This window comes from Dunckerocampus dactyliophorus, chromosome 13 (genome assembly GCF_027744805.1).
Source record: "Dunckerocampus dactyliophorus isolate RoL2022-P2 chromosome 13, RoL_Ddac_1.1, whole genome shotgun sequence".
NCBI classification, from domain to species: domain Eukaryota; kingdom Metazoa; phylum Chordata; class Actinopteri; order Syngnathiformes; family Syngnathidae; genus Dunckerocampus; species Dunckerocampus dactyliophorus.
In genome coordinates this window covers 23,674,112-23,700,980 of record NC_072831.1, presented here as the reverse complement: position 1 = coordinate 23,700,980, position 26,869 = coordinate 23,674,112, and the positions used below count along the sequence as shown (strand labels likewise).

Genomic DNA, 26,869 nt, shown 5'->3' with positions numbered 1-26,869 from the left:
ATGTACGTGACTTTCTTGACATTTACTGTATATCTTATGTCTATATATATACTTATATCCCTCAATCGCATCTTCTCTTTCGTAGGAAACGATTTATCTTTAACATCTCATTTGCTCTCTGAGTGGGTGGGAGCAAACAATATGGCTAGATAATCATAGCCATGAGCGGTGCATACCAAGGGACAATCCATGCAGCAGCAGCAGGCACACACCAAAGCATTTACTCCAAATGCCACTGGCAAGCATATGTGAATTTTGACCTACTTTGTAAGCATCATTTTTACAATAGCTACTTGTGTGGCAGACACAGTGGTAGATGAATGAAGAAACTTGTGTCCTGCTGCTCTCAGTTATATCCAACTAGTTGACAAAATAACAGGAAAATGCTTTGCTGGAGGTCCAGAGCCCCCAGTTGAGAATTGTTTCCAGGTCAACATGTTCTCTAAGAATATAATTGAAAATGGCACACAAAGTGAAGCACAATATTGCTCCCAACTTACTTGTCAGCAGCATTAACCTTACTATGGACGTTCTTGTTGCACAAGAAGGGAACATAGGTAAAACCTGAATTTCAAATATATATTTTTAAACAAATAAATAACCATAAAGCAAAAAGGATACAATTATTTTTATGTAGTAACTAGCATATATTTGTATCTGCATATGCACAAAGCATTTGCATAGGGTTTCTCCTTTTCCCAGTTTTTCCCATTGGAAATAATGTAAAGTGAATTAATTTGTTCCAGAGTCAAACTGTTGCCATGCTAGTTAATGTTTTAAGAAGCATTTTAATATGATTAACTGTCATACAAGAATACAGTGTTTACTTGTTTATCACGGGGTATAGCTTCCCAAAATAGCCCGCAACAAGTGAAATCCGTGAAGCAGACAACTTCATTTTTTTACATTTATTGTATATGATTTAAGGTTGTAAAGCCCCTCACATTTTCTCACATTTCTCTCTTTGAAATCACATATGTTAAAAAAAAATAAAGAAAAAGTAAAACACACTTGGCTCATAAGATTTGCTCACATTGTTGAGGTTGTTCAACCTCCAAGTTTAGTTTGACTTTTGCGGCATATGTTTTCCAGATAAATGGTCAAAATGGCGTATAGGGTTAACAAACATACTAGAAACACCTCTCAACATGGTGCAGTGCACCATTCCAAACGCAATAACAAACATTGTTAAATAGTAGTGTCAGTCAAAAGTGAGTTGTATGTTTTTCCAGTTAATAACTAATGAGACACCTTGCTTGCCGTGTTTGTTGACTTGTGAAAAGCAAGTAATGTGTGCTGTGATAGCACCGTGCTCCATTAATGAAGTGGAATCTCCATTTCGTCCCCCGCCTCCCTCCAACTCGTTCCAGTCATCCCTAATGTTCCTTCGCACCATAATCTCCTTCCAAGGCTAGCGAGGGAACAACACATCACTGCAGTATTCCCTTATCTTCGCCCCTCTTGAGATAATTCAACTTTTCTTAATTAGAACATGACATGTCACTCTTTATTATGAGGAGGCTGTTGACGAGTTTTCAATGTACATGAGCGAGCTGCACCACATGGCCGTGGCTAAGCCAATTAAGCTGGAAGTGCGAGCTCCACCAAACCTTGCCTGTTAAAAACTTTGGGTCGATGCAATCGAGTTTCGGAGCGAGCTATAGTCCACCATTAAGAGAAAGGATAGACAGTTCTGTCTGCTGTGTATTAGATGTGTCCCGCTTCTGTTAAAGCTTGATAGGAATATTCTGGAAGAAGTGGGTAATGAAGTGAGTTTTGGTTTGCAAGGCTCACCACCCGAGACTGTTTTACATGTGGACTTTGTTGTTTTTTTGTTTGATGAATTTAATGAGGAGCCGTAGAGGCCCGAGGTTCACTGCTTTGCATAGCCTTTGACAGAGCTGCCGCCTCATAGTTTAGCTGCATTTTTTTTATGGCCGACTTCATCATCACGCACAAAAACAAATTGATAGTCACGCCCTGTCAGGCGTAATTATAACAAAGCCCCTCGAGTGTTTTTGTTTTGTTTACAAGGATGACATTTTTATTTATTGATTTAGATAAGGCTGCCTCGAACCCAAACCTGGTTTTACATTCTGGTTCCTCCTCAACCTCCTACTTTTTTTTTTTCTCGGACAAGACTGATGCACACAAAACCACACAATTGAATTGTGCCATCTCATCGCCCCTGGAATGAAATGGAATTGGAGAGGGCCTCTAGGGATTTAACAAGGTTTGATTTTAGTGCCAGAGAGTGGTCATGGTCATATGTGAAACGCACAACATATGTGAAACGCACAACATATGTGATCAAAAAGTGAATGTGTCAGCCTGTAAACAGCCTACTTCTGAGAATTTTCTTTTTCGTGGCATTTTTTCTTTCTTTGGAGTCAAAGTATCAAAACAGACCTTCTGGAACGAATCAATGATGCTAACCAAGGTTCCACTGTACGACTGAACCTTCTTTAACTTCATTTTAAATTACATTTTTTGCGCCCTTTAAATTATTTTTTATACGATATACATCCGATTTCTCTTTCAATGACTGTTTTACATGCCGATAGGGATGCTCCGATCTATCGGCCACCGATCAGTATCTGCCTTTCAAAGCCGATCACAAAAACGATTGCGGTGCAGTGACAAACACGACATGTCTGCTGTGTCACGTCGGGTTGCCAACACCCGTATTTAGCCGACAAGGGATGCCCGATATTACCGAAAGAATCAAAACTGCCATAAATTCCGGTGTATAAGCTGCTACTTTTTGTCAAACTTTGAAGCATGTGGCTTATACACCGGTGCGGCTAAAATGTGGCTAAAAACTACATTTCCCATGGTGCTTGGTGCGGTCATGTTGTAATCTCGTGGCATATACTTCAGAACTATTACTAATCGTTTAAATATGTAATTCGTAAAACGCTATTACTAAGATAGTTCATCATAAGGGCAAAAAACGTTCAAGAAACAACCAAAACACGCCAAAAAGCCACCATTCTTGGCGTTTGCTAACCCTGTCGCTGTTGTTGCACACACTTGAGTGAGCAACATCAATCACAGTTTATACTATAACCAAATGTAAAACATTGTTGGATTTGGAATTATTCAATAAACACCATAAATATACCGCCAAGATTGCAAAGCCTGTTATGATGAATGAAAACAAAAAGGAAATCTAACATATAAAAGTGGAGACGTACCTGGATCCAGGAGAATCCACGAGCTATGATGACTCAAAGGCGGCCACAAAGGTGCCACTGTAGCGTGGTTCTTATGAAGTCCAGTAGTAGTTGTTTAATAAACATAAACACATAGCGTGTCTAGCCTTATGATGGTGACACTATGGCAGGGGTCTCCTAGCTCGCCAGGTGATTTTGAGTAGCTCACCAAAGGGTCAAAGAATATTTGCTTCAACTCTTCATTTTTTATCATAACTGTTGAATTCAGAGTTTATGCCTTTATGTAATGACAAATTACCACAAAATAGCAGAAAGATTATGATTAATAGTTGACAGACCCCTGCAACCTGGACACTAAATGTATACTATTTTAAGTTAAGCAGGACAGATTTCTATTTAATAAAGATATTTATTTGTATTATATTAAATTAGTATTGTATTCTTTTAATTTTGTTATCTTGAACTAAAAAATAAATGATTGAAGTATTTATTTCCTGCGTTTTTGTATTACTCCAAAACATGTATCAAATTAAATTCAAGCTTTTGTCCAATAGTACAAAAATATAAATGCAAAAAACCCAAAGCAATCTGCCCACAAGTTAATTTTTTAATAATTACCTGGGGCCCTTGGAATTGTCTACGGCACCCCTGGCCAATAGTACTCATAAATACATTGAAAAATGTACAGTTAATCCATGTGATCAGTATCGGCAGATCTCACTCATAGATGATCGGAATCGGCAGTATAAAACCTTGATCGGCGCATCCCTACAGTACATGTCGATCATCCTCACTGCTGTTTCCGTGGCAACTTGAGGCAGAGCTCTCTGTTGCCTCACGCAGCAGAATAAGGACAGGAGCAGTTTGGTAGGTACTTAGGCAGCTAGAAAAAAAATCCTGGAGCGTAAACATGTTTGACTTTTTGTCATTTCAAACCGTTTGAACTGAATTAATTTTCAACTTGTTTGCCATTTAAGATAAATATTTAAGGAACTTTTGAACTTTTTTTCCATAAGTGTTTTCGGTTCTGAATCTCATGAAAAAAATGCAGAATTACGTTCCACAGCTTTCATGTTGAAAAGCTGACACACGGACATTTTAGAGTTTGGCTCTCCTTCCTGCATTATTCAGGAGACCCCCTACTGAGCAGAGCTGTGAAGATGTATTATTAAAGAAAGATTCATTGATCTTGTACGTTTCCTGTGTGTGTGGGTGTGTGGGTGTGTGGGTGTATGTGTGTATGCTTTCTCTCTCCCCTCTCTCTTTTTGGTGTGAAGGCCAGCAGACAGTGAAATCGGATAACCAGTTCAAGGTGATGTGTGTGGCTTCGCATCCCAGCAACCCAGAGGTGTTCCTGTGCGGAGGTTACAGTTCATTGGTCAAGGCCTGGGACTCTCGCTGCTGCAAGGTCAAACATATTAACCTCCTTACACTACATCTATCATCTTTATTGAGTCCGCTTCACCTTCTGTGCTTTCACCTTTTTTAAATCGAAGGCAGGTAGCCTGTGAACACATCCTGCACAGTCACACACACACACACACACACACACACACACACACTCACTCACACACGTGAGCGTGTGCTTGGAAGACCACTGTGACCCGAACCTATATCTCACTAAATTGTTTCATACATGGGTCTAAAAGTGCAGGTTATCTCACTAATTGTGGAAAGCGAACTTCATTTTGAACTCGTAAATTGTTCCAGTGAAGCTTGCAACCTAATAATGCTGTTAAAGCTTAATGGGCTCTTTTATATGATAATCCTGTTCACTCTTTCACAATCTAAATGCTCACAGATCATTTTGACCCACAGCCATTTGAATCGTTTTGCCTGTGGGATTTCGGCTTTAATGCAAGATCCAGGAATTGCTTCTGCCAGCAGGCGTCAAAAGTAAATTGCAGAAAAAGCTTGTGACCTCCGTAAACAGGCGGTCCGCTCACCGGTCCATTGCATTAAACAATTAGTGTGAAGTCAAGTCGTAAGATTGCTATATTTCCTCACAGTATAGTGCCAGTTTATTTACTCAACTTCAGAGACCACCAAGCGTTTATTAGAGACAAGGCATGTATTTTCTCAAGTGGATTACGCAGCATGTGATTAATTGAGGTGGGTTCAAAAATCCTTTAATTTCCTCTTTTCTTTTAATTTTCCTCTTTCCTCTTTTCTCTGGCAAAAGTCACAAGTAACTGTGCAAGCAGTGACAATTTTTGGTTTTGATTATGGCAAAAACAGCTTATGTCGTTAGTCAGCCAGTCCAAGGGACATCAACATAAACGGGTGCTACTCTACCACATTTTTCATATGCTTATATATTTTTCATATACTGTATCTTTTTTCCAAGGTGGTGAAAGTGTACAAAGCGGCAATCCAGCAGACTTTGGACATTCTCTTCCTGAGAGGTGGCTTGGACCTCATCACAAGCTCTGACTGTGTCAGCAGAGACTCTGCAGACCGTACCCTCATCGCATGGGACTTCCAGACCACAGCCAAGGTCTCCAATCAGATTTACCATGTAAGTTTTGATGACGGCTGTATAAACAAGATGCGTATGCCATGTATTAGGGCCGGGCGATATGGACCAAAACTCATATCCCGATATATTTAGGTTGAATATCGACATAAGAGATATATCCCGATATTTTTACTGCAAAGTGAGTTTAGACAAAATCAAAGCCAAAAATGCGTGTCAAGTTGTTTTATTAAAGTAAATACATAACATGAGGATGTTATTTGAAATTTTAAAGCTTCATGCAAGATGCCCACAAACGTATCTAAAAATAGCCGCAAAGATAAAGTAGGCCATTCTCTTTGAAGTAAATATAGAAAAAGTCAAATAAAATATTTTTTTATAACAAATCTTTAGCTATGCTCAAATCCTCAGCTAATAACAAAAGCACAAAAGAGCAAGTGCCCGGTTTAAGAGGAAATTTTAAATGTCAGCAACTCAAAAATACTTTAAATTGAACAGTAGTATTTTTCAGGTAAACATATTATTATTATTATTAATAATAATTAATATTAATAATATTATTTGGTTATTTATTTTATTATTTTATTTTGTGCCAGGAACACCAACCTGTGGGCCTAGTGGTTAGCATGTTGGCCACACGGGGAGATCTGTGTTTGAATCTCAATTGAACATCTCTGTGTGTAGTTTGCATGTTCTCCCCGTGCGTGCGTGGGTTTTCTCCGGGTACTCCGTTTTCCAAAAACATGCATGTCAGGTTAATTGGCAGCTCTAAAAAAAATTGCCCATAGGTATGAATGTGAGTGTGAATGGTTGTTGTATGTGCCCTGTGATTGGCTGGCGAGCAGTTCAGGGTGTACCCTCTCGCCCCAAAGTCAGCTGGGATAGGCTACCCGCGACCCTAGTGAGGATAAGCGGCATAGAGGATGGATGGATGGAACATCAACCTGTCAACTGCATCAGTCTTAGCAATTGTCTAACTTCCTTGTACAATTTTGGTGCAAATTTAAAGTGATGTAATTCCCTCCTGGACACTAGGAGCGGTACACCTGCCCTAGTCTGGCTCTGCATCCCCAGGAAGACTCCTTTGTCGCCCAGACCAACGGCAACTATATGGCAGTATTCACTTCCCAGCGGCCCTATAGAATGAACAAGAGGCGCCGCTATGAAGGACACAAGGTCAGGAATGACGCTGCCCTTAGGGTAGCTGTGGGGGGCGCGGGTTGGGGGGTTGTCACACATGCACGATCAATAGCTAAAAAGCAATGTTGACGGATGTACAGACACGTAATTACAATTAGGCAGGGAAGTGTCAAACACAACATTCAAGGCCTGCAGTGTTTTTCTTTCCAACACCCTCCGTCCCTCCCCAGCACAAATACACGGTATTCTGTTGAGAATATGCACTAGTTGGGAATGTTGGAATTCAGTAAAATTTGACATTACACAACATAATAACCAACCACGGGAATATGTATGTACCTTGAATTGTACCCACCAAGTGATACCTAGGATCAGATCATGTGTTTTTTTTATTATAGATTCAATGTCATTCAAAAGACAATGTTTAAGTCAATTTAGCTTATAATTGGAACCCTATTGTTTTGTTGACCTGGCAGATACCTGGTGGGTAACCTGATATGGAAGCCTCAAAGCATCTCAAATCTGTTACTTCCCAACATCACAGGAGGATGTGGGTGGTATAGTTGGAAAACTCACCCTTAAAAATATGGAAGTTGGAATTAAATGAATCCATGTACAACCTCCTATACAAAATTCCTTTATGGAACGTTCCATGGACAAATAAAGGACCCCGACTCCCACGTCTACATCTTAGAAGGATGTGAGTGGTACTGTTGGATCGCTCACCCCTGAAAATGTGGAGGTAGACCTCAACTTCATCCATGCATGACATGTTCAAAGTTTCTTTTGAACCAACAATCCATGGACGAGCCAAAAGCCCCAACATGTTTGGATACTTCCCAATATTTTAGAACGGGGGTGTCCAAACTACAGCCCGGGTGCCATTTGCGGCCCGTAGCTCGTTTTTTATTGGCCCACAGCACATTATAGCAATTAAATTAAACAATAACAACAGCAACAATGGGGGGAAAAAAAGAACAAAAAGGTGTGTTATAGGTGTCACCTGTAACATTTAAATACATATAAAACATCTGTTTTTTTTGCCTTTTTGCTAAATAAAACATCAAAATGGCCCCCGCATCCTTTGGGTGGTATCGGTAGAAAGCTTACCCCAGGAAGGTCTTTCTCAAATAGTGAAGCGTGGGATGCCGGATGAGGAGGCGTGTGACCCCGGGGAACACGATTTTTTAGAATAATGTGTAATTGCACATCCACTGCAGTAGATAGCAGTGACGCTCTAATTGTCTGAGTGCGCGCAGGTAGTATTAGGTTTTTATGCACCGAGCATGCGCACACAGCAGGAGATATGAAGTTCAGTGAACAAACTCTCAAGAGACAACATGAAAAAATATTTAACAGGGTTGTAAAGAAAGGCGGAGAGAGACAGAGATAATGAGACAAACAAAATTCTCCCGAAAGCTAAGACCAGGAAATATGACAAAGCGTATGTAGCGCTTGGCTTCACTGTGACTACGGTGGGGAGATGAGGAAAGGCCGGTGTGTTTACTGTGTACGAAAATGTTGACAGCGGACAGCATGAGCAGAATTAGTTGGTCAGTTTAGAGTGATGCAGGTGGTTCATTGGAAAGTGTAATTGAAAATTGGAGATCTGACTCCCAGAAATCAGGGAAAAGTTAATTTCATTCCTGTATGACCTTCCTTCAAAACATTTCAAATGGAACAACTCACATAGACTCTCACAGCACCAAAATCCTGGTTCGGTTACTCACCAACATCCGAGAAAGCTGTAGATGGTACTGTTAGATAGCTCACACCTAGACATGTGGGAGGACAAGTTAATTTCATCCATGTCGGACCTTCCCTTTAACCAGAATGTGGACCCTCAAAACGCCCAGAATCCCGTTTGGGACACGTACCAACATTGTCAAAACATGTGGAAGGGCCTGTTGGAAAGATCACTCCTAAAAAATACAATCTCGTACAATTTACATATGGACAAAGTAACTAGACAAACCCTGAATATGCCTTTTCCTAGGTGGAAGGATATGCAGTGCAGTGTGAGTTTTCCCAGGACGGAACAATTGTAGCATCTGGCAGCTCGACCGGCTTTGCCCACTTCTACGACTACAACAATGCCCGCCCACTACACGCCTTCCAAGCCCACAACCAACCGTGCCTTTGCGTATCCCAGCATTCTGTCCTGCCAGCGACCGCCGCCACTTGCGACTGGGCTGGATCAATCAAAGTATGGAACTGAGGATGCTGAAGGGACAATATGGAACTTAAATGTTAGGTAGGTGAAGAGACAACATGGGACTGGATCTCCGGGGTGCACAAAGACTCCAAATACACTGAGGCAAGTCATTATCCATAAAAGAAAAAAAAATCTTTGTCACTTGATGTGTCTTTGTTCTCTCCAGCTCTGCTATGACATTTCCCTCACAACTGAAAACGTCTCAGACAGCGAGAGACAGAACTCAAATGATGCTCTCTCATCTGTCAGCGCTTGTCAGCTCCAGCCAAAATCCCACCAGTCAACAAAGAGAGCAATGACATGCTTGTGATCTTTATTCAGTGTTGAATTGAAGAGTCCTTAAAATCCAGTACGTCGCTCCTGCACAAATTTAAAGTAAATACAGAATTCTCGTTCCTGTGCTCTTGTTCACGTAAACCAGGGCTGTTCAAAATCCATCACTGGTGCCATTTGTAGTCTGCAGCTTTTTGTTCATTGGCCTACGGAATTGGCCCACGTCAGAACATTACTAAGCAGGATTAGGGACACACTGAAAAGGTATAAATACAATGTAATGCGAAAAGGTTGAACTGTTATTGGAACAATACATCACACTATTTCCCTTGTCACTTATAATACAAAGTTGAAATTTAGGCTGTTTTTCCATCAAGTTTTTGTAATTGCTTCCCCTAACTTGACCGACATTGGATTGTTTTAGCGGTGAAGAATATGGCCCCGAATGTGGCCCCGAAGCCAGGGGTAGACTTACCATTAGGCAAACACAGGCAATGCCCCGACATCTCATAAAAATGATTATTGATTTTTTCCTTCGATTTAAAGCACACATTACTGTTCTAGTCTTAATTCATGTGCTTAAAGCTACGTCAAAATGCGTAATCGGTCTGACCACTCCCCCCATCCTTCTCATGCATTGGACTATTCCATGTTACTACATGTGCTGATTGATTTAGGAAGACGGTAGTAAAACAAACTTGTTGCCGTGGTATGGAGAAAAATTAAGCGGTTTTACCCCAGTTGAGAAGAGGAGAGGGCAAGAAAAAAAACATTTTTTTTTTTAAAACTACCGCAGGAGTCAACCTTTTTCACAGCCGCAACAAACATAGACACACAATGACAGCAGGAGCCAGACGTTCTTGACAGCATCACAGCTACTATCAGTGTCAGGCATGGAGATTGCAGTAGTTGTAGAGATGAAGCTGAGAGTGACGCTTTTCACCACAAAGATGTGAGTATTAAAGCGGTAAACTATATACATTTTTGCGTAATGTTCTTACTAATCACAGTAACAGCGCTGAGATGATTCACTTGTTAGGTAACAATAATCCCCCAGGAGGATTTTAAGGACTTTATCTAGCTCAGGAAATAGGAGAATTTTGTCATTAATCATCATTTCTCAAAAATAAAACACCTGGATCTCTCCACTGTATTTCCCAACACTCATCTTTATTAAATAAATACATCAAAAATATATAATCATGCATCAGACAGACGTGGACATTCAGGCCTGTTGTTACTGGGGCAGTTTTGGAGGTAGGACTGGACAGAAAGCACTTCAGCCTCCTCGACCGGGTGTCAACGCATCCACCAATATAATATCAACAGAATAGAAAACAGTCGTATTGGTATAAGATTTGTGTAAAGATGCATCTACTGTATGTCTCTTTCTATACATCACCTCAACAAAAATACCGTATAATCTTTCATTTATTTTGTGCAGTGGTTTACAGTACATACACTCAGGCCAAATAAACATGACTAAAGAAACAGTTTTGACATTTAACAGATGCAGTTTCAACTTATTTAAACTTGGCATAAGCCAGTGTTTTCAAAATTGGGAGAGGTAGAAACATGACATTCCACAAAAAAAAATGTTTTTGGAGATTTCGGACGCCCTTCCTGTCTTGGGTGGAATCAAGCAGGGAAAAGTTACTGAAATCATTTTGGGGACAAATTTGCTTTACCTATGGAAGCACATTTCTGCATCTGTAATGATACAAAGGTCCTACGTTCAAAAAGAAAATAAGAGCTTACAACCAAAATAATGATAATCCTTTTAAAAATATGATAACGTTATTATATCAAGTGGGAATAAGACTTTTATGTAGAAAGCCTAATTGGATACACTCAGTTGCAATTTGGGTTGCATTTGTGTTTTTAGTAGCACTTGTACAATGCATGAAAGACCAGACCTGCCAACATGTACGCATTTTTAATACAGGGCATACTCTTGAATACACTTGTAGGCTTCGATGCTCTCAGGTACGCAGCCAGCCGGCGCCGCTGAGCAAACAGTGAGCGTAACGAAGCCTTCGGCCTCTGCATGTAGCATGAGGTGCACCTCCAAAAAAATATCTTCAAGTTGTGCGATTAGTTCCAGTCGCAATAACACTCTCCTCCTCGCATCGTGGAAGCTGACAAGCTAAAAAAAATCAACGAGAGCTGTGGTTGCTCACAAAGTTGATGTCAGCGTAAAGGCATTTGCGGCCCGTGGCTCGTTTTTTCTTAGCTCGTGGCACATTGTAGAAATAAAATTGGCCAAAAAAATAATGGGGAAAAAGAGCGCAGAAGCCATGATGTAACTAGAAAGAGCTGAAATGTTGATATTAATATCTAATAATAACACAAACCTTTCTCTTTAAATATGTATCGTTAAATATGTTTCGTTTAGCCTTTCTACAAAATAAAAAAATGCATATTAGTTACTAATATGCATTTTATGCCAATCATAACATTTCTACACGGTTGGCAGGTCTGAAAGACAAATGCAAATGATGCCCCCTGTTGTGTGTCGGCTTTCTATCGTTATGTTGTGTACAAATTGACTGGAATAAAATGTCATCATAATGGAAATATTCGCACACATAAAGTTCCCCATCATAGAAGAGACTTTCCCTCTTTCCCAGACACCCCCTCCGTTATGTCAGGCAGGAAGAAGACACTAGAGTACGTACAGTAAGAATACAGCGGCTATACAGTATGTACACTTATCCCATGCTGCAAAGTTGTGTGTCCACTAAACTGAATTAAGGCAATTTCACGAGTGTCCTGGTGTACGGATATCTACTGTGCAATACAGCATCAGATTTAAAGATCAAATTTTTTAATATAAAAATAAGACGAAATGCTGCTCAAGTTGTGTTAAAAATCTTACAGCTTGCATCGGAACCATTGGATTAACATTAATAGTTTTACTTTATTCTTCATCTTTATTTTCCCCCTACTATAACAATTTATCAATATGTTGAAGGTTCTGATTTAATAATTAAGAAGAAAAGAATATATAGTTTGATGATTGGCTTTACACTTACAACAAGATAAACATTTAGCATTAGCGATTATGTTGTCAAGTAGGCCCATATTATATGAAGGATAACATTATCGCTCCCACATTGAGTGATTAAGTCATGCTTCTGTTATACCATAGGTGTAATAATAGGTGTTTTGCTGGTTTTACTAACTGTACCAAAGTTCTATGTGAAAGCACAGTATGTCCATGGTCTGTCTTGCTGAAGGTGGTTTCATCCCAGTGGTTCTAAATATCAATAAACTGAAAAGTCAGAGTTGCTACACCATAGTGAGTCTCTGGTACTCTTGCTACACTTTTAATATGACATACAATAGAAAAAAAGTGTCGCAGACTGCATTGAACATGCCTTGGCTGGGATACATAAAACAACATTAAACACCCTTGTCACACCAAGTATGCTGCAGAGAACGTTTAAGACATACAGTACAGAAGGCTAGTAATCATCATCATGCATAAACGACAAGCTCTTCCTCGTCACATTAGTTCAGCAGCGTGCCATAGAGCTGCGCCTTGGTCAGACTGTCCTTCCTTGTCAGCCCCATGCTGCCAAATTTTTGGTATCTTGGAGAGGTCTTCTTCGGGAGCGCAGGGCCGACAGCGCTGAGGGCTGAGCTGGAGCTTGGGCGAGGCCTGATGTTCGGCCTCGGGCTTGGGTAATGCTGAAGACTGGAGGCTTCTAAGGAGCTTTGGTGTAAGGACTCGGCCGAGCTTCCAGCACTCAGATTGACGTAGTCCTTGCCGCTGCCGCCTGCCGCTGTCCCTACCCCACTGCTTTCCTTGTCTTTAGAACTTCCTGAGTGGACCAAGCTGTCTGGGTTGCTGTCCTTGGCTCTGTACAGCGCAGAAGATTTTTTCTGTTTGCGAAGCTCCACAGGTGGAAGTTTGGCACTGCGGCTGGGCGAAGGGGGACCCACGGCGAAACACTGGTCTAGCATGTGGCTGTGGAAGACGTCATCTCCCTCTTGGAAGCTGCTGTAGAGAGATCCCTTGGCCTTGCTCGAGGGGCCCACAGCGTAATGGCATTCTGAGAAACTGTACGGGGATACCCTTCCTGTGACGTTACGATAGGAAGATGAGAATGTGTTTATGTCTTCCACGCTCAGCTGTCTCCACCGGGTACTCAGGTCATCCTCCGGGACATGGATGTCAGCCCTGCTGTCCACAGTTCTTCCCTGTGGCTGACCTAAGCCGCTTGTAGAACCCATGCTTTGAGAGGAGGCTAGGCGAGGGCTGCTGGAGTGGTACGGTTCACTGAAGCAAGAGGCTGTCCTTGTGTACGCTGGCGAGGTGCCCTTCTTCGGGCTCCTGGAGGTGACTATGTGCTGAATGCTGTTGGATTTAGGGAAACCTGGGCTGTCTTTATCGTAGGAAGACATGCTTTTACGTTCATACTCCCCACTGCCACCCTCCCGCCAGTCAATGTACAAACCCTGGTGGGAAGTAGATAAAGTGCTACTGGCTGTGCGTGCGCCCCCTAATCCGCCTTTATCATCTGAGGCAAGGCTGAAACTGGAGTAGGAACTGGAGGCGGGCAGGCTTCCGGCACTGAACTCTTCATGGTGGTGGAAAGGCGATGTCGGCTCATGATGGGAGAAGCTCCCTGAGGCGTAGGGTTCCTCATCTGGGTTGCTGTCAGTGGAGTTCTGGCCATGAAGCTGGAGCAAAGTGGTACCGTGGAGGTCGATACTCTGCCGGCGATCTGTATCCTGCCAGCGTTCGGGGCAGTAGAGGGCCGTATCACTGCAGTACAGGTCAGAGGTCTTGTACGCAATGCGGCGGTTGAAGTGATCATTAGTTCCTGTTCCTGTCATAGAGTCTCCATCTTGCTGGTGAGGGCTCGGGGAGTGAGTAATGGTGCAACTGTTTCCTGGTTCAGGCTTTTCAAGGACCTTGGCAATGATGGCTGTGGGCACGGCATCAGAGTAATTGGAGTGGCACATTGCCACAGTGGCTTCACTGCTCTGATTATGTTTCTCTATGTGGGAACTGATGCGCTCCTGAAAGTCCAGTGGCAGCTGCAACACAGAGAGACAAAACAAGCCTGATAAACATTTAAACAACAAAACAGATGAGTGTAACTGATACCAGGCGACTCATTCTTCAGATTTAACAAGGCACGCTTTTGGGAAATGAAGTGAAAGTTTTCATTATTTGTACAGTGAGCACAAATGGATCTCTTAAGGATTATTCCCAGATTATGTGTCTCCACTTAAGGTATTTTTTATTGCTGCTCCTTTAGGACTTCCATTTCATGTTCTGCTCTAGAAAGTAATTCATTCTCGGACGGCTCACACGGTCCTGGGCCAGCTCGTTTCTCTGGGGACGTGCACTACTTTGCCCCTCTAATGAACTTGTCAGAAAACTGCTGAACACCACATCCATTTATTTATGTGTTCCACTGTGTTTCCCAACACAATTCCGCTTTCCTTCCCGGGCTCAGGCTTTGTTGTTTACGTGTCACCACACAAAGAAGATATTTTTAGTCATCATATTGTACCTTTTCATGCGTTCATTCTATATTTTCTTGGAACTGTATCCTACTTCCAAACATTCCTTTTACTATCTTGCCATAGCTCTCTGTCAATTACCGACTTGTTCCTTGTAGCTATTAAATTTGGCGGTTGGATGTTCCTTTACGAATTCTTTCATCCTCCAGTGCCTTCTCAAGCAAAAAGCCCTCATTTCCTCTCTCACTCTGAGTCCCGTCTTCCTCAGTCTACCATCAAACACATATCAGTTCTAGAGGGAGCGTCTTAGATTCAGATTAAACCAGAGCTGCCGGTCTCCAGCTGGGAATAGGGGAAAAAAAGATAAATTACTGACTTGACTTTGTTAGATAATAGAAGCTCGCCTCGGCAAAAAATAACCTGCATCTTGTAAGTGGAGGCTATTTTTAGCAGCTGCCAGTTCCCAGAAGGAATACAGATGGAAAGTAGGTGAGGATGCTTGGATTGAGCTAGCTCAGCATTGGCTGTTATCTGAGGCAAATCTTAATTAGCAGTGCCACCATCACTACATTCTGTTCGCTTTTAATCCATCCGACGGCATACACTTCTTGTTCCACTTATTGCTGTTAATGGTTTAACACCTCTCCATGGAAGTGACACTCATTATATTATGCCTTCAAGCAATTCTCCGCTTTTCTCTGTGAGTTATTAGTGTGGGATTTCGCCTAGAACGCGCTTGGCATTTTGAAAAAATGTCACTTTGGAACATTATTGCTATTCAGAATGACGTCCGCAACCTCAAACAGAAGATAAAACGCACTCTTCCTCGTTCTATTATGGTTCAGCTATAGTTCAGTTAAAGGTTCAACTACAACGCACAGCCTTGTTGGGATTTAAACGGGTGGCTGATGCTGTGCTCGAAGGGAGTTTACCTTTCCTTGTGTGTGTCGCTCCAGATGTGTCAGGAAGTGCCATGTTCAGATGTACGAATGTGTAGGATTAAATGTGCAGCCATTGGTAGCATAGTGGTTCACTTAGTCATTAATGCTCCTTCTTGGCTCTGTGGTTGGCAAAAATTTGCCCATTTTTTACAAAGTTAGAAAAATCTATCAGAGGGTGACCATGTTTTGATTACAGAAAGCTATGACACTCGGCCTGGCAGTGAGATTCTGTCATGATACCTGAAGTGTCCTCAAAGAGGCCTAATCTTTTCAATACATTCAACACTTTTGCAACCAGCAAGCTACTTTTACAATGACCAAGTCCCAAAGATGTACCTCCTACTATAACCATAGAAAATATATTTAAAAATATATAAATGTGTAATACGCTGCTGATCAAAATTGTAAGACCAGTTGTAAAATTGCAAGAATTTACATTTTGCACTGTTGGATCTTAAGGAGTTCTAAGTAGAGCTTCTAAATGCAAAAATAAGAAATAGGAGTGAGACAACAACATTTTTTAGGAAGCATTTTATTGCAAACAAGCATTGAACTGAAATAGGCCTCATCATCTGATCAAAAGTTTAAGACCATAGCTCAAAAAAACCCAAACCCTCTTAAAGTAGAAATAAAAAGAAAAGAAAAGAAAAGGGTTCAGTAATGAGTAGGTGTGCCATTCTTGTTAATCACCTCACCATTGTTGCCAGGAGGCTAGTGGGAATGTTGCTCCAGGTGGTGAGGATGGCTTCCGCAGGGCATCCACTGTCTGGAACTGATGTCCATTTATTCCCTTGCCATCCATCCCCAAAATGTTTGCCGTTTGACGCCCCCGCAAAACCTGAAGCTCCATTGTTCCATTGAAGGAAAAAGCACCCCAGCTCATGATGGCGCCCCCTCCACTGTGCCGTGTGGAAAACATCTCAGGTGTAATCTCCTTGCCATGCCAGTAACGTTGGAAGCCATCAGGACCGTCAAGATTACAGTTTTTCTCATCAGAGAACGTTTCTTCAAAACATTTCTGTGTTTGGTGCTCTCGTGCAAATTCCAAATGGGCAATTTTGTGGCGTTTGATAAAAAGAGAAAGTTTCTTGGCTTTAGCCATCAGGAGGGCCTGACAGTGTGAATGCCTGACAGAAAGTGAAAATTTTGAGCAGATTTTGGCTTTTGTAGCCTGTGGTCTCAGCTGATAAACAGCCTATTTCAGTGCAATTGTTGTTTTCAATAAATTGCTTTTTGTCTCACTCCCCCTGTCTTGTTTTTGCATATTGTAGCTCTACTGAAAACCTCATTAAGATCCAAATGTGCAAAATGCAAATTCTAGCAATTTTTCAACTGGTCTTAAGATTTTGATCAGGAGTGTATTTATATATACACATAATTTAACCCGTAAACTTTGAAAGTATGATACTAAATACTAATGATTAGTATTCCACATTCACTGTTTCTAAGTTTACAGCAGTAAAGTAGTAGATGTCATTCAGTAATTCACAATTCAATTGAATATGGCAATTAAGAAATGACATTATTCCTCAATGTGTGTGTACATAACCTGAGTAGGATGTCAATCAAAATAGCTACATAGCATTCATTAGACACACAGTTCATGTATTACGTCCAGTTAGCATTGGCTATCAAACATTACAGACTTCAACCGGCAAGCGTCAGAGCATTAACCCCGTGCATATGTTGGGTTTTTTTTGGGCTTTTGCGGCTTTTTGGTAACACAAATTCAAAAAGCCGCCCACAGGGCAACCTCTCAGCACCCTAGTACCTCAATGCCACTCTAATGGCTCAGTGAAAAACAATGAAACATTTTCATCACTTTCTAAATAAAAAATAGAAATGGTGATCATCAAAACCAGTCTTCACTACACATCTTAAAATAACACCTGGAGCTCTGCCAGCTATCCATTAGTCAGCCACAGGCGTGGGAGCTACAGTATAACTTTCATTATTTTGTTTTTCTTCCGTGGATAGGCTAGCCTACCATGATGTTACTCTTAAAATGTGACGAATGTTAGTCACATTGCTATGCGGTGTTGCTAACATTTAATGTCACGTTGCTGTAAGTGGTATATGACCTCCATTACGCTGGACAAGGGCATCGGTACAGTGTACATGTAAAAAGTAGATAAAATGTACAGTATTGCTTCTTGGAGACACACTCTGTCAGAGACAGACGTTAGCAAACGTAGCTCATTCGTTTTAAAGCAACAGACACGCAAAATGTGTTCCCAGCAGGGCTTACTTGAAGCTCTTTTACAATGTCTAAATTCCAGGATCAAGGCTAGATTGAAAAATAGTATAATATGAGACCTTTAAGGGTTCAACCTTGGCAGAGGTCTGTGCTCTACTGTGTTGTAATTCTAGTACAATATACAGGAAGTAGTTTGCAGTGGTTGCCCGACATCATAGTGTAATCTTTTGCCCCTAAATAAGATTACCTCTCCTAGATGTTTATTAATGTATTTATTTTCAGCATTATTGTAGTCAGTAGCTCACCTCAGACATCTTGTGAGCTCTGTAATGAGATTTGGAGCACTGTAGCAGCTGGGCGGCCAGGTTGCAGTCCTTCCTGTACAGGTCCTGTAAGAGGCACAAATGACATTCATCACTATGTTCATGCGGCACCCAAGAGAAGGAGGGAGGGGTTATGAGTTCAATTGCCCACCGCGCAAAATTGGAATCGCTTTAAATTACAGCTTCGTAATGGTCGTTGAATTATTTTGTAATTAGGGGAGAATGGGAGGGAGGAGGGATCATTTTCGGTGTAGTGATGCTGTGTAACAGGGGAGCAGTAGTACAAATTGTTCAAATACTGTATTTGTAGTTCAAATCACTGAAAGACAAAAAAGTACTAGGAAGAAAGGCGTTCAAGAGCACAAGGGTAACTTGTAGAAGATGTTTATAACAGAGTATAGATGAAAGGCATAAGTGATTATTAAGAATTCTGCCCCTTGTGTGGAATTGATTGATGATTAATAAAGCATTGAAGTAACTGAGGCAAAAGTTTGCAGTCAGTAGAAGAACAACTGGCATGGAAACAGGAGTTAGGAACACGCAGAGATTCTCCCCTCCAGTTAAAAAGAACATTCAAAACATTTTTCAGTCGTCTCAATTTTGTCAAATGACCATATTTCTTTATTTTCATTATTTATTAGGGACGCTCCGATCAGGGTTTTATGCTGCCGATTCTGATCATCCATGAGTGAGATCGGCCAATACCGATATCAATCACATGGGTTAACTGTACATTTTTCAATACATTTATGGTGAGTGGTATTGGTCAGGGCCGCTGTTGGACAATTCCAAGGGCCGCTGGCGGACAATTCCAAGGGCCGCTGTTGGACAATTCCAAGGGCCGCTGGCAAATAGGGAATGATTCAAAAATAATCTTTTGGCCAGATAGGGTTTTTTTTTGCCTTTATTTCTGTGAAACGATTTTTGTAGTATTTGACACCTGAATTTAATTTGATGCATGTTTTGGAGTAATATGAATATATGGGAAATAAATTGTTGAGTAATTTATTTTTTAGTTAAAGATAACGAAATTAACAGAATAAAATTATACAAATAAATATTTTTATAAAATAGAAGTCTGTCCTGCTTAACTTAAAACAGAATGAATTCAGTGTCCAGGTTGCAGGGGTCTCCAACGTTCATCACTATTAGAGCTGCCAACTATTTGTGTTTTATTTATGACAACATTTCAATTGTACACTACTTTATTTACCAAGCAGATCTCCACTCAAACAATAAGGTCATTGGGTTTTTATTTGTTATATTTTGTGGTCATTTGTCATTATATAAAGGCATGAAGTCTGAACTCAAACATCCATCCATCCATCCATCTTCTATGCCGCTTATCCTCACTAGGGTCGCGGGTATGCTGGAGCCTATCCCAGCTGACTTCGGGCGACAGGCGGGGTACACCCTGGACTGGTCGCAAGCCAATCGCAGGGCACATATAGACAAACAACCATTCACACTCACATTCATACCTATGGACAATTTAGAGTCGCCAATTAAGTGTAGTGAGGATAAGCGGCATAGAAAATGAATGGATGAATTTCAATAAATAACTGGAAAAATTGGGGTGTTCTAAAACTTTGGACCGGTGGTGTATTTTTCATAAGCTTGCTCTTTTGGCGATTTCGCTGTGATGTTATGTATGACAATGACACATTGTAATAATAATATGTAATAATAATAAATAATGCATCAGTAGTTTAAATCATTTGGGATCCTATACAGTATTATGTTCAAACAAATTGCACTTCAAAGTATGCTTTTGACTTTTTTGTGCTATTCAAATCCAAAAACAGATGTCGCAGTCATCTGGGAAAAACTTAGCAAATGACATTCAAGGATGAATTTGAGTACTGCGCATCTTACTTGTTACTGGTCAACCCGTAGGGAGTAACTAAAGGTGGTAAAATGTCCAAACAAATATTACTTGTCGATACTAAACTAGGACTGTGCAGATGGGCAACTCTACTTGAGTTCATTATGCACAATGTGGCTTTCGTCTCTTCTAATTGTGCTCCGACTGTCTGACATGCTACATTCACTTAGCCAAGGAAGCTACTGCATCATTACGCATTTCAATCTCTGTATTCCATGTTGAACGCCGAGGGTGGTCTCCAGGAACGCCATTTGCTCCATTACGTTGTTTTCTGTGTTGGCCTGCCTTTTTTTGTGTGTGTGGCCGGGTGGTTCGCACTTTTCCACTGTGAAATCAGTCCACTTGGAAAAGGTCATGGTCTTGCCGCACTGTAGCCTCCATGTGTCTGAAGCACGCAGCAGCGCTTGACAATTCTTGCCAGAGCATCAAAGCGTTCGCTCTGACAGCTTTGACTCCCCCACCAGTTAACAGCGACTTTGTTTCCAGTCATTTTATTCCTTCTCTTTCTGTTGCCAGGGGGGGTTGCTCGGGACCCCTGTGGATTGTGCGGGCAGTTCAAATATTAGACTAATAAATATGCACTGCACAGTCTGCCAATACTTTTCACCAATACTGGAACCTCTAAAGTTGAATGTCTCTGTTGTATAATTTGAAGTTCAACCTATATTTTTTTATGAAGCAGTAGTATTGAACTAAAATTCAAATGCTGTAAATCCAGTTCCTGGTTTTGTGATTCCAGAGGGAAGAATGAACATAAATGAATCTGTCCATTCTGGGTGGAAAGCGCATTTTTCCACTTTTCTCCTTGCACCATGTGCACCATGTGGATTTATTTTTCTGTTGTCTCTGGCTCACTTCCCTCGCTGTCCTCCACCATTGCCGGTGGCCAAGGCAAGAGAAGGTGGAAGTAGCAAGTGGGCGGAGGCCAGGGGGTGGGACATATTTCCCTTCCTCCCTCGTAACTTTCTCTCATTTCGCTGTGCTCTTTGTCCGTATCTATCACTCGTTTCTATCTCCTTTCTCTGTACGTCTCACTCACTCTTCTGTGTCGCTCGCTTTGCTTTCACTGCACTTTTTGGGGGATTTTGTCCAGCATCCATAATTCTTATGTGAGACATGAACACACGTCTTTCTCTTTTCTGTGCGTTCTATAGATCTAAAAACAGATAAGAAGAGGCAGCTCATTACTGCACGTATGGGAACCACTTATTCAGACTGTAATCTGAAAAAGACTCTAATAGGTGGTTTAACGCCAAGAGGTGGTATGTTAACGTAACCTGCAGTTATTCAGATAACTGTAGCCTAAAGAACCCGCAGAGTTATCTATATTCATCGCCTTAGCACCTCCCTGGGTGTGGAGACGTAACTGCACTGTGGACAAGCCTCTCCTGGCAGCGCATTGTTCAAGCACCCATTTGTGAACTTGTTCCTTTAGCTGTGGCTATCTAGCTTTCAGCTCGTGATTAGCTTTGTTTTCTTCATTGCAGTCTGCATTCATTGCAGTTGAGTGTCCTGCGCTCTCCGCCAGTCCCTCACAGGTTTATCTGTCACTCCAGACTTTCCTTCTGCTGCTCGATTACCGTTTTTGCCTGCATATTTCACTACTTGCAGCTTGTAATCTGCAGAATAGTACGCATACGCAGGCTGTCATGTGCATGCCAAAGTAAGGGGGCGCTGCAGCCATAGACCGTTAAGGCAATTTTTTTCTTGAAATATAAACAGTATCACTTCTTAGCATCTCTACATATGTTGGTTTACAAAGTACCACAGTGGCCCTTGTGTCCTTTCATTTTTCAGTTTGTGGCCCTCTGTGGAAAAAAGTTTGGACACCCCTGGTTTAGACTAATTATTAATTAGTTATTAGTCTGCACAGCTAGCTAACAACTAATAAAAACACAAACATGTCTTTAAAGGGTCTCTGACATGATTCATCAACTTTGCTTAAATATAAAGAATGTCAGCTTCAAACAGATTATTTCAATTGTCTCTGTAGAAAAAATGTTGACATATGCACAAATTGTAGTGTACCTTGCAGGTTGTACTGTATGTATTGTATGAAGCTATAAGATAAGCTATATAAGCGATATCATGCTGACCCTATAGGCTGTCATTTGTGACACCAGCAGATAGCAGCAAGGCTAGCTCACTAGCTGCGATGGCTGCCGTACAGCAAACTCTTGAACTTTGAAAAAACGCACTTTGACTCCAATCATACCCGACAAGAAACATGAGCGGGATTTTCCAAATACTCTCTTCCAGCTCCACAGAGTTCAAAACTGCCAGATAGCGAAGAGAGGCTTGGCAACCTGAAACCTGGCTTGCCTGCAGCCCCTCAGAAAGATCTACTCGTCAAATGACTTCAAAGAAGGAACAGCAGCGCATTGTCACATGTTTCCCCAAGGAGATCTACAGAGCTCCCCTGTTTCTGGATTCTGACAGCCTCAAGGATGGCCCATTGATTTGAGTATATTCACACGAAAACAACCAGAGGCTCCGAGTTAATACCTCCATCTGTTATGGCTCCTTGGAGCACAAATACCCAAGGTGTGGTGGAAATGTATGAGAAAATATTGGCAGGAAAAGAAGCTGCTTTTTAGCTCGTTCAAGCCAACCTCCATTTTAGCGCTAACAAGGCAGGATTACAGACCAGGAATGGAAGGAAAGCATCCCCGGGGCCTCAAGTTAAGCATACAGTGCTAGACTTCATTTGTGTGTCTGCAGGCACAATTGAGGCAACTGTATTTTTTAATTTCACCTTCAAAAAGGAGTTTTCCAGCCATGTTGATTGTACACTCACTTGTTATTGTTATCAGTTGAGGCTACTATTTACTATGCTGGACAATGCTTATCTTAGGATACGCTATATGGATACAGATGAGTACATAAATACTGTAGCTTGGCTAGTTAGCTTCTGACCATGTCTTTCTCACTTCTGTTCCATCAGCTTGAAATCCAGCTTTACCAACTGGTCTCACCACTCCGCTGCTATGGACGCCTTTCCACTGACAAATACAGGTACTACAAGGGACTAGTTCTAGTACTAGTTCTAGTAGTTGGTCACAGATTTTCATTGTGACATTTGAAGATACGCGCTCCATACGACATTTAGCACCAGATGCTCCCGTATGTGTTGTCCCAGGACATGGCCTGTTTTCACATCCTGTCCTGGCTTTGGTTGAAAGTTTTCATTGTTATTCATTGGGCAATTAAATTGAGCGGCATTGGAGTAGTTTGCTGCCTACGGCGTAATCCCTGAGAGGCTGCTGTGTAGGCGACTTTTTGAATTAGTGTTGCTAAAAAGCCAAAGAAAAATGTCTGGAACGAATGAACCGCAATAAACGAGGGATTACTGTTTTACAGTTTCACACGTCACTATTTTGAAGAGGAAAACCGAGAACCCCGGACCGTTCTGAGCCTGTCCAGTGGCATGAACGTTGGCTACAAAAAGAATGCATTATAAATGGAACAGTAACATGCAATTTGTGTAGAGTGGCTCAAAAATGACTCTTCATAACTGTAGGGGGAGCCCTGGTAAAGTACCCAATTATTTCTTACTGTGGCTTTGATGTGCCCCTATTGAGGATATGCTAACGTCGTATTTCAGACTAAAGTGCTGCGATAACCTTGTGATTGTTATATGCAGACAGGGATCTCATCAAGATATGCCTCCCAAATACTCACGTTGTCCTCCTTGAGTTTATTTATAGTCAGCTTTGCCTCCATAAGGTGGTTGTTGAGGACAATGATCTCCCGGCTGAGTGCTCTCTTCTCCTCTTCATGGTGCTGAGACTGCGGCCCAGGGGAGGCGGAGATATAAAGCAAAAGCAAAAGGTGACAGCATTAGGAGGTGTTGATCATAACAGGGAAAATGGGACAGCGGATAGAGGGTTAAAGGGGAACGAGGGTAGAGATAAAAGAAAAAGAAAAATGACCCCAGACAGAAGAGAAATAAGATGAGAGAAGCGCAGAAGAAAAATGAGAGGACGAGCAGCCTATCAGTCCGAAACATGCGGCAGCAGAAGGTCTTAATTAAAAGAAGATTACACTTGCCAGAGCCGGTATCATATCAATTACACTCGGAGAGAGCGACAGAGAAAGAGGACAAGAGAGGAGACAAATGAAACACTTCCATTTCCAATGTGAAAAGACAAAATGTCCTAATGATGCCGCTTGCTTGTTTGAAGAATCCAAGCGTATTTATGTCAACACCGATTGTCATGTTGTCCTACTATTTGGAACAGCATCAGGCATGTTTTCTATTGTTTTTTCCCGTGTTTTGTTTAGTAAAAGTTTGTTTTTGAACTTGAATGATTGTCAAATAATAGTAGTAAGATTGTTCTGTCTAAACCAACCACAAAATGTGCTAGTTCAAAAAAGATGTTGCGCTTTACTAGGCAAAGAACCATATTTGGTGGCCTTAGCGTGTGTTTAAAAAGCCCCTGTATGTAAGTAAAACCAGGGAATTTCTTACTAATTTCTTACTATTTTTATGACTATTGTTGAATAATAATAATAATATACTGTAAAATAAAACGCAAAATTGTAAACAATTAAAAAGGACGATGATTACAAAACAGAAATAGTAAATAAATGTTTTAAAAATAAGAATACATTTAAGAATATAAAAAATAAAGCTAATAAAACAAAATACAAATACTAATGCATGCTAATAATAAAAATGAACAATAAGAGGTTCCAGAATCATTTGAGAATGATAAATTCAATTAAAAATAAACATAAGGATAAGAACATTTAAAAAGTAACACAAAGCTTTAAAAAAAGTCCAGTATTATCCCACTAAGGTTTTGTACTGCATGTCAGTGAGTGTGTTAGCAAGTATTTAGCTGAAACAAACATTTCATTGACATATTGACATTATATGCCAAGCAATATATAAAAAAGCAAAATATTTCCGCAATGAAGTGCAACAACTAGAGCTGTGATATGATGATTGATGCAGTAGGATAATAACGGGTGAGGAGGGTTTGGTTACGCCTGTATTCCATGACACCATGGGGAGCGGGTCTGAGCCACACATACGCACCAACACACATGCACAAGCTAGTAATTACAACCCTTGTCACACAGCCCCAGCAGAAAACGACTGGAAGACCCTCACACTCCTTCTCCGCCCTAATCTCTCAATGGCGGCAACTGTTTTGAAGCACAGGAGTGCACAGTCAATCTAATAGGTGGCAATTAATGTCAGTTTAGGCAATAGAGCAGCATTGATATTCAAATCCAATCCTGTCAGGCTCTCATTAATCAGCTGCTCCCTGGCACTGCCTCCTGAGCTCATTACTGGAGATTTTGCTAGACTTTTAGTGGATGACCACGTTAGGGCCTTCAAGCACAAATGCTCCGACTTCTCTTTGTTAATGTGATGTTTTATTGGCGTCGCTACATGTTTCCTGTGGCTGTGTTACAACACAGTGACTGAATGAACACATTCATACCACTACAGCGTAATGATGGCATAATGACTATTAAGTAGGCCTGTCATGAGGATAATGGTGGCTACTGAAACCTAATGTACTACACTGGGAATATAATACAATACACAAGACATTCATTTACAGTAGTAATACCTCATGCACTCATCTAATGACCATAGTACAGTGTACCAATACACAGTACTGTACTGGCATGTACTAAGGTTCTTGTCATGAGCCTGATTTGCCAAACACACGTCTTTCTGACGCCTCTCTCCGCTGTGTTTCAATGCCCATGTTTGGTGTTCCTGGGGGCGGAGCCACCAATGCACACCTGACTGCGTTCTTCAATCAGGTTCTTCAATGACTAGGTGGGACAAACTAGTCTGTCTAGATAGGACAGCTCTAGTCTGAGGGGTTTGGTTATTTAAGTACGGATGAGGCATGTCCAGACAAGTATTGTTTCGCTCTTTTTTGGTGTCAAATGACAGTCGTTAGCATACAATGGAGTGGGGCCTCTGCCAGCCAACCATTTGGTTGGGTGGTATCACACTCCAGATGTCATGATGCTCATGAAACCAAGGTGGCTGTGCCTTGTTTATTTGTTCGAGACTTAATAATTGAATGATAAATGAAGGGGTGAAAGATAGTGCCGCAGACCACTCCCTCTGTTCAGAGGTGGTTTGTCAACTTTAATGGAGATGGCCTCCCTTACTCCTCTTCCAAACCATTTGTCTTTAAGTCCACAATGTGTACATTTTTGTCCTCAGAGAAGCAGGTGGACAGCTGAGTCTTGACCTGAAGAGTTAGCCTGTCTGTGTTGTTACATGCGCCTGCTCAGTGGCTGCTTGGTTTAGAGCATAAATACTTGGGATCCTACACCAAACTCCTCAGACTAGAGCTGTCCTATCTAGTTGGACTAGTGTTTGTCCCACCTAGTCTTTGAGCATGAACTGATGAAGCCTGCTCGAATGAGAGGTGAAACATCTTTTAAGACCATGTGAACCATCCAGTTGCGTTCGACTCAAGGCCCTGAGAATAGAATGACCTGCTGGATGAATGACAACATGCACAGGAAAGTATTTGAAAACAGTATTTTTTTTTTTTTTTTTACAAAAGTCAACAATTCTCTTCTTTTTTCGTTTTATTCTGTTCATCAGCAACCTGTATTAACATTTAAAAACCCCCTCCAAAGTCGTTAGTGCCTCACCAGCCATTAACCTCACCGCACGTCACTGACAACAAGAACTGGCATATTGTATTCGTCTAGTACTAATTACTTGTGTAATATTACAGTAATAAGTACAGGTAATCAGGTAAAGGCAAGTAC

At 41.3% G+C, this 26,869-nt stretch overlaps 2 protein-coding genes across 4 annotated transcripts in view; one reads left to right on the top strand and one right to left on the bottom strand.

Moving 5' to 3' along the window:
- The window catches only part of wdr25 (WD repeat domain 25), a 32,767-nt gene extending 15,404 nt beyond the window's left edge, over window positions 1-17,363 (top strand). Inside the window, exons 3-7 of one of the 2 annotated variants that reach the window (XM_054795827.1) lie at window positions 4,454-4,584; window positions 5,524-5,694; window positions 6,688-6,828; window positions 8,789-9,046; window positions 9,174-17,363. In XM_054795827.1, the coding sequence (XP_054651802.1) occupies window positions 4,454-4,584; window positions 5,524-5,694; window positions 6,688-6,828; window positions 8,789-9,010 (665 nt within the window). In that variant the 3' untranslated portion in view covers window positions 9,011-9,046; window positions 9,174-17,363. Of the gene's footprint in view, window positions 1-4,453; window positions 4,585-5,523; window positions 5,695-6,687; window positions 6,829-8,788 lie in introns of both variants that reach the window. The other variant, XM_054795826.1, reaches the window with a different exon arrangement.
- The window catches only part of LOC129192154 (uncharacterized), a 58,661-nt gene continuing 42,130 nt past the window's right edge, over window positions 10,339-26,869 (bottom strand). Inside the window, exons 6-8 of one of the 2 annotated variants that reach the window (XM_054795822.1) lie at window positions 23,789-23,896; window positions 18,205-18,288; window positions 10,339-14,329 (exon numbers count right to left, since the gene is read on the bottom strand). In XM_054795822.1, coding sequence (XP_054651797.1) covers window positions 12,794-14,329; window positions 18,205-18,288; window positions 23,789-23,896 — 1,728 coding nt within the window. In that variant the 3' untranslated portion in view covers window positions 10,339-12,793. The remainder of the gene's footprint in view (window positions 14,330-18,204; window positions 18,289-23,788; window positions 23,897-26,869) is intronic. The other variant, XM_054795823.1, reaches the window with a different exon arrangement.